The sequence below is a fragment of the Lygodium microphyllum genome, chromosome 21, assembly GCF_053477565.2.
Source record: "Lygodium microphyllum isolate KBCC chromosome 21, Lygodium_microphyllum_v1.1.10, whole genome shotgun sequence".
NCBI lineage: Eukaryota > Viridiplantae > Streptophyta > Polypodiopsida > Schizaeales > Lygodiaceae > Lygodium > Lygodium microphyllum.
In genome coordinates this window covers 129,432,327-129,442,717 of record NC_141155.1, presented here as the reverse complement: position 1 = coordinate 129,442,717, position 10,391 = coordinate 129,432,327, and the positions used below count along the sequence as shown (strand labels likewise).

Sequence of the window (10,391 nt, the reverse complement as noted above, 5' to 3'; positions counted from 1 at the left end):
GCCATGAGCAATATTGTGCCTATGATGCCTGCTATCCTCTTGGGGAATCAAAGGCTCCTTGGGAACTAGTGGATTTTGGGTATCCTCAACGATTACGTTTGATGTCTGCTTGTCAAGCACGCTAGGCTGAGTATCTACCCTCCAATTGGTCCTGTTGGGTTTCTTGATTTCAACCATGAGGGGCTCGGTCACTCCACTGTTCTTGACTTGAGACTTGGTTTTTCGTTTAGATCTCCTCCTACACTTCTTTGATTTCGACCATGAGGGGCTCGGTCACTCATTTGCTCTTGATACAATCTGGCCTTCATTTGACAAAGGAGGTTTAAAAGGGGGTTTTGGTACCCAAATCCATCAGTTACCTACATAATACCCTTGAGCATGTAGCAACGTCTTGGATATCCATTGCGGCGTTGTATTGACTCTCCATCGATGCCTTCGTCTATAAGGCTTGGGCTTCTTTTGGGTCTTCTACGATATTTGTAAGTCCAAAGGCCGTCCTTGGCATTGTGTTCTGACCTTCTTGTTTCAGGCAATGGCCTCACTCACTGGTTCTCATTGTTCAACTTGTGCTTGCATTAACTCTTCCAACAAGTCCTTGCTCTCGTCAGCAGGCTTGACTGTTATGTCAGCACCTTGCTTGCCTTTCCCTCGAGGTTCGATGAGGTCACACTTGCTAAAGGTCATGACTATCCTCGCACCCGGTAGTGTCAGGTGTATCCTCTGTGCTACATAGCCAGCCTCACATTTGGTCGCCCTTTTGAAGGGTCTTCCCAGGAGGGTTTCCTTACCATATTTAGTACTATTTGGAGGAACATGAAATAGGATAGGCAAGCTTTCAGTTTCAATTTTTGCAAGGATATTGCACTTCCCCATGAGTGCTTGTGGAGATCCCCCATAAGGGCTAAGAGCTGCGTTGGTCAGTGTCAGCCTAGTAGGGTCCATGCCTCATCGGCCGTATGAGGCATTAGTCGATGTCAGCTCTGGTAGGCCTAGTAGGGTCCACACCTCTCCCCATGCTTCATAGGGCCGTTACAGTAAACACCATGTGTAATTCGGAGGACCATTTAGCCAAATTTTGAACTAATGTTCTAAGTTTCAGCCCAATGATGGGTCTGTGATTTGCCTTTAGCTCTACGTAGCCTTTGGGGTCAGTTTTGGGGTTCAGGGTTTTTCTAATATGTTGTCTCGGTTGCTTTTGGCCAATCGGGTTTTAACTGCTCAGCACTTTGCGTCTAGGTCTCTAGGTCTCGCTACTGCCTACTTCAAGCTGCTAAGCGGCCACTCCCTACGATTTCATCACTTCCGTATGCCAGAATTAAAATCTGAGCGTCAGAAGGACTTTCGACAGTTTGCGTTGTTGAGCTCTAGCCGGGTCAGGTCAAATTTATGAGAATTTGATAAAAATTTACACTTGGCCTAGTTGGTCCGAATTGCAGGGTCCGAGTGGGTCACTCGGACGGGCGGGCCGAGGGCCGAATTCGAGACTCGGACAAGGTAGACTTGGACGAGGTCACTCGGATGAGGTCACTCGGACGAGGTCATTGGGACGGGCCGAGGCACTTGGGCCGGGCCCGAGCGAAAGAAGACCGAGGGTCGATTCTGGGACTCAGCCCAGAAGCGGCTGCTCGGACGGGCCGAACGCGGCGCGACGACAACAACGAGATGTCGATCTTGCTCGATTCTTGCGATTTAACCAATCATAGCTAGCATAAACCTCCAGATCTTATCTAGGGGGATAGGGAAAGGGATTCATATACCTGAATAGAGCAGTAGGCTCGTCGATGGCGAGATCGGAGCGAATCGTGCAATGGCTCTCTCTCTCTCTCTCTCTCTCTCAAATGGTCACAAATCAGCTCTCCCTTGGCCTCTTGGCTCTTATACCCCTTCTCGGGTATAGTGTTGATGCCCCCAATCACTCATTTGCCGATCTTAAGCATCACAAGCAAGCTTTTTACCATTTTTTGCACGATTTTTGCCCTGTTTTGCAACAGTAAACCCTAATGCTTATTTTCTTTGTTTTTGTTTGTTTTCTCCTATTCTAATGCATCCAATTCACAAAGCAAATACCTACACTACTCCATCTCACAACATAAATCTCAAAAAAGTAAAAAACCTGCTTGCTAAGGAGATCGAATACCATCTTCAACCCCCTCGCTTCCTACCTATCTACCTCAAGCACTGGTTCGAGGAAAACCCTACTTCAATGCTCGATTATTCGAAGCGCGCAAGCACTCAAGGCTTGAATTCATTGGTCCCGGCAACGGAACCAAAATGTGGGAGCTTTTGCTCGACCGCCAAGACCCATGGACCACTTATTGTTTCAAGTGTTTCAAGCCCGAGCACTAATGGCTACCTCTCACATAGCCGACGCGCCATCCATATCTACGGGTGTAGTGAGCTTACCTCCATGCCGTTCGAGTTACCTTCTCTCACGCGCACTCCGATAGCTCCACGATCCAAGTGCAAGCTTCAAGCAAGTGCCATCCTCAAGCTCCACGCTCCAAGCTCTATCACCGCGAGCAAGGGAAGAGAAGAGAAGAGAAGAGAAGAAGATAGGAGAAGATGGAGAGCTTCTCCACCTCACGGTCCCTCACACTCACACACTCACTCCCTCACACTCTCACACTCCCTCTCTCAAGCACAAGCTCAAGCAAGCAAGAACAAGAAGAGAAGAAGAAGAAGAGAGCCACTTTTTGCCAACACAAGAATGAGCTTCTCATTCACTTTTCAACTTTATATACAAAACCCTAAATCCCTTTTGGGTAGTCATCCCCTTTTCCCCTTTTTTACATGGCCGGGCTAGGCCCTTTTTCCCATTGTCCTTCTATCTTCCTGGGTTCCTTTCCACTGCCAGTCTACATTTACAAATTGCATGGGTGAGAGCCCGGCGCTCCTTGAATTAAACCATGATGCACTTGCACTCTTTTACAAAAGTTTTGACTTGCGCTTTTCCTTGTGCGCCTTTGTCTTCCGTTTCTCTTTGCCTTGGCCTTTGTCTTCGTCTTCTGTTTTAGCTTTCCGGATTTTCCACCGCCTGGCACTCTTTTACAAGATTTCAGGGTGTGCCTTTGTATTTTAAAATGCACATTTCTCCTTTTGTTTTTGCCTTGGACTTTTTAAGATTGCCCTTGAGCTTTTGGCCTTTCCTCCTCTTCTTTCTTCAGTCGGGCTACCTTTTTTCCACCTTTGCCCTACGTCTTTTTTATTTCATTTTGCTTTCTTCGTGTTGGGGTTAACACACACACACACACACACACACACTCTCTCTCTCTCTCTCTCTCTCATTAAATGTCAAACAAGGCATGCATAGCTTTCCATTACATGAATAGTTTATGTTTAGTAATATCTTGCTTACATTATAGAGATTTAAAATGGGTGCTGAGAACATCCACAAGCAAGACAAGCACATTAGATGAATGCAAGAAAATGCAAAAAAATGAATTTGTCCTTAATAGTAATCGTTTGTAAAAAATCATTTGAAATAATTATTTGATGTAGTTGCCTCAATACAAAACCTCCAACATGAGGAAATTGGACCTCAACGAAATCTAAATCTTGCATAACCACTAACACTGTGGTAAATCCCTTGGCAGTAAAGTTTGGGAGGGTCATTAAGGGTGATGAAGATTAGGTCCATGCCTCATGATTGATGTATGTCAAGATGACAATGCACAAACCAAACATGCCATTAAACAACAAATTAGTGAAGATGATGTCACACATCACAAAGTACATTATGGACAACCAAAAGAAACAAAGGTGGTGTTTTAGCTATACAAGTTGTCATAATGATCAAGCATATGAATCCTCAAATAGACACACTAGAAGTACTTGTGGAAAATCCATTGGAAAGACAAGACCACTCTCAAGGCCACCATATAATTGTAATACCTTTTAGGTATAGAAAGAGACATGTTCATGTGTGTGATTATATGAAGTATAAATACCCCACATCCACCCCCCTTAGAAGATTATGAGATTGTTGCCACCTTGAACTTGAAGATTTTCAAAGGGCATCAAGGCTCCAGAATTAGAAACACAATGCAAAAAGCATGCCCAATTAGGTAGGTCAAACAAGAAGACAACAAGTAGCTTGAGTAGTTGAAAGTGAGCCTAGTGATCCTATGTAATCAAGTGTTTGGTAAAAGGAATAGGCCTTCATATGAAATGGAAGTAGATCTTAGTGTTAGATTTAAAGTTTTAGTAGTATGATTTGAATTGTGCTTTGGAATCCTTATTGCACATTCATATTAGCTTCGTGGCTTGTGCATGAGCATCTTTTTAGTTTTATTTCAAGTACACTACTCGAGATGTTTGAGGCATGGAGTATTCTTCACCATGGATAGCCTATGCCTCCTCTTGAGTATTAAGCTGCATTTGCTTTAAGTCTCTCTCATGAGATACTTATTGCCATTGTTGGTGTACCTTTGGTGGAGGGGTTGAGGAGTTGTTAATGCAAGTTGAAGTCAATCAGTCAAGGGGAACTATGGTAATTGGTGCTTGAGAGGGAGGAAGCCAACAATCTCCCCTATAAATATTTGACACTCACCTTAAGGAGGAGTGATTTGTGATTAGTGTATCTTGGGTGTCCATTTGGTTTCACTTCCTCACAAGAATCCAACACTAGTTCTTGGGAGGTACTTCATGAGTCTAGTCCCTACTGTAATCAATGGCTTGAGAACCAATTCCACTTCAACATTGTGTGACCTTCTAAATGATGCATATAGTTGAAGACTATTGGATGTTCTTCTTGGAGCATTGAGCAACTCTTTCTTGGACTACCCTAGATGTTGGAGAGCTATGCCTTGTGGCAAGTTTTTCTTCATTCCATGCTTTGTATTTGAGTATTTTATTTGCTCCATCCTTAAGGCACATCTCATCTATGTGCACGAATGTGGCATCCATACTTCCCCTAGTTTCTTAACTTCTTTGTATCATTATTATCTCTTCTTACTCATAGAATTTCTCAAATATGAAGAGGGAGAGCTAGAATTATGCATGCTATTTTATAAAGTGATATTGGGGTTTCTCTAGTGAGGTGCTTGTACTTAGTCATCGTGGGTCTCATCAATGTGACTATCCTTGTGACCCTCTTAAAGTCCCCCACCCACCATTTATAACCTATATAAAATAAACCCTATTAGGCACCCATTGCCATTAATTTTGCATTATACTCATTTTTCACAAACTTAGTTGGAGACTAGTCACCAATATTCTTAGTGCCTCACTTTGGGGCAAGCATTGTGTGATCTCTCTATGATCTTCATGTGTTATTGAGTTGCTTTCTATTTGTCCTCATCAATTTTGTTTGTGTTTTACTTTGTCTTGTTGCTAATTGAATGCATCATCTTTTGATGCACACACACACACACACACACTCTCTCTCTCTCTCTCTCTCTCTCTCATTAGACATCAAACAAGGCATGTATAGCTTCCTATTGGTTGAATATGTTAGGTTTAGTGAAATCTTGCTTACATTATAGAGATTTTGAATGGGTGTAGAACATTCACAAGCAAGACAAACACATTATATGCATGTAAGACAATGCAAAAATGTCTTTGCTCCTCACATTAACTATTTGTCAAAAATCATACAAAATAATTACTGAATGTAATTGCCTCAATACAAAATCTCCAATATGAGGAAATGTGGCCTCAACAAAATCTAAATCTTGCATAACCACTAACACTGTGGTAAATCACTGGGCAGTGGTGGTAAAGTTTGGGAAGGTCCCACACCATTAAGGGTGATGAAGACCATGTCCATGCCCCATGATTGATGTATGTCAAAATGACAATGCACAAACCATACTCCTGATCAAACCACAAAACAACACGTTAGTGAAGATGATGTCCTGCATCGCCAAGTACGTTACAAGCAAATGCAATGAATGTGGTGTTTTAGCAATACAAGTTGAAAGCGAGCCTAGTGATCCTATGTAACCAGATGTTCGGTATAAGGAATAAGCCTTCATATGACATGGAAGTAGATCTTGGTGTTAGATTTAAAGGTTTAGTAATATGATTTGAATAATGTTGTACTTAACTTATTGCACATCCCATTGTAGATTTTGGTTAAGTTATAGATTTTGAACGAGAATCTAACCGGGGCACTCCCTAAACTGCCCCCAAGGATAGCTTTGAGGGGCAACCTTAACCTAGGGAGAAGATCAGAGTTTGCAAGCTGTTTGCGGATAACTCTTCCTTGGTAAGGCTAACCCAAATAGTTTGACTATTTACCAAGCAAACCTAACCAAAAAAGTACATTAAAAACGGTAGGAATTGAGCAGAAATTTAGGCATTTTATTGAGTGGAACAAGGCAACATAGGGATAATGAAGGTTTGCGAGAGCACATTCTATGTTTACCTGGGTTCATTGCCTGCCATCGGATAGCTGCCCAGCCACTGGGGTAGATAGCTACGGTGTTGCGAGAGTGGGGGTTGACAAGGTTGAAGTTGGCTGGATCGGTCGCGGGGTTAAAGGTGCCAATGCCAGTGCCCACCACATAGAAGCTTTGGCCGTGAAGGTGGATGGGATGCGACTCAAAAAAGAGTGTGGCTGTGTTCTGGTAAACGACCTGAATTCCGAGGAGAACCATTTTAAGTGGCTCATATTCACGGATAAAGTCATGGTTTTTTTAAAAAAAGCTAGTCGTTATCATTATACGGTTAATAAACACCACCCCCCTCCATCGGGTATTGTCTCCAACAAAGTAACACACCTGAATGGAGCTGTTGAATGGGATCACCCTCACCCTTGTCCCTGGCAATGCTGCCTTGTCTGCCGGATTGACACCAGTGTAATTGTATTGGAACATTGGGACATCTGGGAAATCCCAGGTGTACACTCTGTTTATGTGGTCATAGTAGGCCTGCCATTGCATTCAATCGACTGACGGAATGAGAGATACATCTACCAAGCAGCATGCAACATACATACATATTTACATACACAACCCCACCCCCATGCACGCACCTGCACGTGTGCACACACACACACACAAATATAACATGTAAATATGTACTTTGTTGTGGGGATAAGCTAAATTCTTGGCCGATCCTCGTTTTTAAAATAAGAATTTAGGAGGAGAAGCGCCCGTGTTTCATGGGGATCCACCGGAGGACACGCGCCTTCTCAAACTTTCGGAAGGCTCATTAGCCACATTGCCATTTGCCACGGCACACGAGTGATTAGGCTAGACTTTAGATATGGCCAGACTTTTCTAAGTTCTAGGCTGAGAGAGAGAGAGAGAGAGTGTGTGTGTGTGTGTGTGTGTGTGCGTGCGTGTGAGGCCCTGCAGAGACATCAGAGGTGCTCCATCGTCGCCATCATCATCATCATCAGAGTGTGTGTGTGTGTGCTTGTTGGTACTGTGGGCCGCTGCAATGGAGGTGCTCCATCGTCGCCATCATCATCATCATCAGAGGTAGTCTTTGTGGCAAGTCTCTCCTAAATAGATAGATGACGCTAACCTGCGCTCGCAGTTCTCTCTCTCTCTCTCTTTCTCTCTCTCTGTCTCTGTGACTATGGGGTTCCGCATTAATCAACAGCATTCATGTTGCCCTGCAAACTCTAGTGTCAATCCTACTCCTGCTCTTCTAGTGTCCCCGGCATGATTTAAATATTTACTCGCAGTTGTCACTTGCAACACCCCGATCACCTGAATTAGGGACAGTCTTGGAGGGTTGACAAAGGTGATGTTGCTCATGGATGATCTGAAGATGGTGCCATTGGGTCCTTGGCACGAGTCGGCGGCGCTTCCTGTACTGGTGGCATTGTTGCAGGGCTGAAGGGCATATCCCACAGTGTGGAGCAGGTCGATGTCCACCGCCTTGGGCACATCATAGTAGTAGTACCCTCGAGAGAAGTTCAGCCCTCTCAGGCTCTGGGTGAAGTTCACCTGGAAGGTGGAGTCGTTGGCCAGAGGGAAGCTAGGCAAGGCCAACGAAGGGGGCGTGCTCTTGTTTGATGTGTCCGATTGCAGCAGGAACGAGGCAGGCTCTGCCCCTTTGTAATGGAGTATGGCAGTTGTGGGGGTCTGAGGAAATGGCACCATACTGATGTTTGGGGGAGAGTACACAGAAGCCGCCATGTAGTAGTTGGATACGGAGCCGTTGGCCTTTATCAGCACGTTCGTCGTCTGCCCCGGGGCTATTATGATCATGTCCGTTGGCAAGGGCTCTGTGTACTCTGCGTCCACCTCCACCACTGTCATGGTGTGGTTGGCTATGGCAAAGTAGAACTGGAAGTTCACGGCCGCATTGATTATTCGTAGAAGGTATGTCTCCCCCCGGGTCACATTGTACACCGCAGTGCCTGCAATCCATGCATAGCCCACGAAGAGTTATGCGATTGAGGGAACAGCTTGATCAAGTTCTCAATGGGATCCTGCTCATTACCATAATGCTTACTAAAACCACGACTGCTGAAGTTTACTAGCTCAAATAGATCGTAATCCATCCTCAACCTCTGCTGGCCGCAGCAGTCATACATATGCCTCTTACCTTGGGCTGAGCAGGTGTATAAGCTTCCAGGCTGCCCATTGATGGTGACGGCATCGGAGATATTGTAAGTGCCTCCCGTTGCTAAGGCTTGGGCAGTAATGTCCTCCACATTTGCATTCCACCACTCACCTGAAGAACATTGACTCAAGGTGAATGCATAAAAAAGAACTGTTATAAGTGCTGTAGCGTTAATGGTGGATACATGTTACCTAGGATGAGGGGTTCCATCTCCTTGTGTGGTTTGGGGAAAGGAAAAGGTGCGTTGTGCTTGGGAAGGATGATGAAGGCACCATGGACAGTAGCTCTAAGCCAGCTGAAATGGGCATGCCAAAAGAGGGTGCCCCGCTGTCCGACGACTTGGAAGCGGTGGACATAAGAGTGGCCTGGTTGGATTGGGCATTGTGTGATATAGGCCGGCCCGTCAGCCCATGAAGACAGTACCTGCCTAACTCCATGCCTAGTAAAACACACAATCACACACTGTCACAGTCGAATGCAGAGAAAGGAGATCAGGTTCATGATTATTACGGTCTCAAAAGCCGACTCCAAAGCTGATCTTTCACCAAATGCACATTGCTACCAGAGTTAAAATCCAAATGCAGACGGACATCAGTAATAAGCTTGCAAGTGGGCACTGCAGAGATTGTGGAATTGGGGGAGCCACACAAGAAAAAACAAAAAAAGGAGTTTGTACACATTGGGTGAAAGTGAGCCAGTGGCTTTACTGCGTACTACGTAGGGTTGGATTTGATTCGCAGCTCATGTAAACTAGCCTACATTGTATGTAGTGTTTGCGTGTGCAGTTCAGAGGTGGGCAACCCATATCAGGGATATTATGCACGGTCTGCATATTATAAGAACACAACGTGCATGTGCATGTGCGCACGAGAGGATTTTTATGTTAAGGCTTCAGAGCTGGTCATCCGGTTAGCAACCCAGTCTCGCGACAAACCTCCCCGGGGGCTAATGGGGCCTGGGGATCAGTTGCGGTCGAATTACCAGTGAATAGTGGCATTGTAGGTGACCAGGTTGGTAACATTGACAACCACCTTGTCACCCTCTCTCACGTAGCTAGCTGGGCCCGGGAATTGGCCGTTCACCGAGACCAGGGACTTGGTGTGGCAGAGACGTGTGACGCTCGCAAACTGGATCTGTTCAGCAATAAACAATGGATTACCTCAACTCTACCTGTCGATTAAGGAGGAGACAGTTACATTACAACGGAGAGATCAGTAGGAGAGCTGTTGTCAAAATCAAAATGCAACGTACAGTGAAATGGAAGTATCTAGTCTTGGCAGAAGCAAGCTGGCAAGATTGATCAGAGACAAAGAGGAGGATCAAAGGGAGGATGATGAGGTGGGCAAGGCAGGGGTGCCAGTAGGATGCCATGGTTCGCAGCTCGCTCTCTCTCTCTCTCTCGGAGTGGGGAATCGACTCTGACTATCCGATACTAACAGCCTCTGATCTATACTCCACAGGCTTCTACTCTTCTCTTCATACGCTCAAGCTCTCTCTCTCTCTTCTCCCTCTATGCTCTGTTAGGCTTCTACTGGTCTCTTTATAAGCCTTTCCTTTCTAGCCTCCCAGCTGCCTTCAAGTCAAATTGTAGCTCCTGCAAGCAAGGCACTGACGTCCAAGCAGCTCACATAAATTCAATTCCTTTTCAAAATAGGAAGGTAGAATTGGCTTGCCAGCTCGCGTGATTCAATAATAATCACACGCCACTGATTGGCTGATCACTTTGATTACAATTGAAGCACCCAATCCAAGGCGAATCAATGATCTAAACACCAACGTTTATTTCTTCGTATCCACTCCAACTAGTTAGCATGGCCCCAAGGGCGCTCCTGCCTAATGGTTGGCGGCCAGCAGCTACGGTGTGAGAC

At 45.2% G+C, this 10,391-nt stretch overlaps 1 protein-coding gene across 1 annotated transcript; it reads right to left on the bottom strand.

Annotated features, from left to right (window-relative positions):
• Window positions 1-5,548: 5,548 nt before the first annotated feature.
• On the bottom strand, window positions 5,549-10,032 carry LOC148018542 (putative laccase-11). Its single transcript, XM_087661732.1, has 8 exons — window positions 9,775-10,032; window positions 9,505-9,656; window positions 8,715-8,962; window positions 8,506-8,634; window positions 7,662-8,317; window positions 6,723-6,872; window positions 6,368-6,578; window positions 5,549-5,814 (listed from the first exon to the last, which is right to left on the bottom strand). The coding sequence occupies exons 1-8, from the start codon at window positions 9,892-9,894 to the stop codon at window positions 5,684-5,686; spliced, it is 1,797 nt and encodes a 598-aa protein (XP_087517858.1). The 5' UTR covers window positions 9,895-10,032; the 3' UTR covers window positions 5,549-5,683.
• Between the last annotated feature and the right edge of the window lie 359 nt (window positions 10,033-10,391).

Excerpts from the sequence above, each read along its gene's own strand:
- LOC148018542 (XM_087661732.1), bottom strand. The coding sequence starts at position 9,894 with ATGGCATCCTACTGGCACCCCTGCCTTGCCCACCTCATCATCCTCCCT. Across the intron at positions 8,635-8,714 it reads GATGGAACCCCTCATCCTAG|GTGAGTGGTGGAATGCAAAT; the intron begins GTAACATGTATC and ends AATGTTCTTCAG. Across the intron at positions 8,318-8,505 it reads ATACACCTGCTCAGCCCAAG|GCACTGCGGTGTACAATGTG; the intron begins GTAAGAGGCATA and ends CATGGATTGCAG.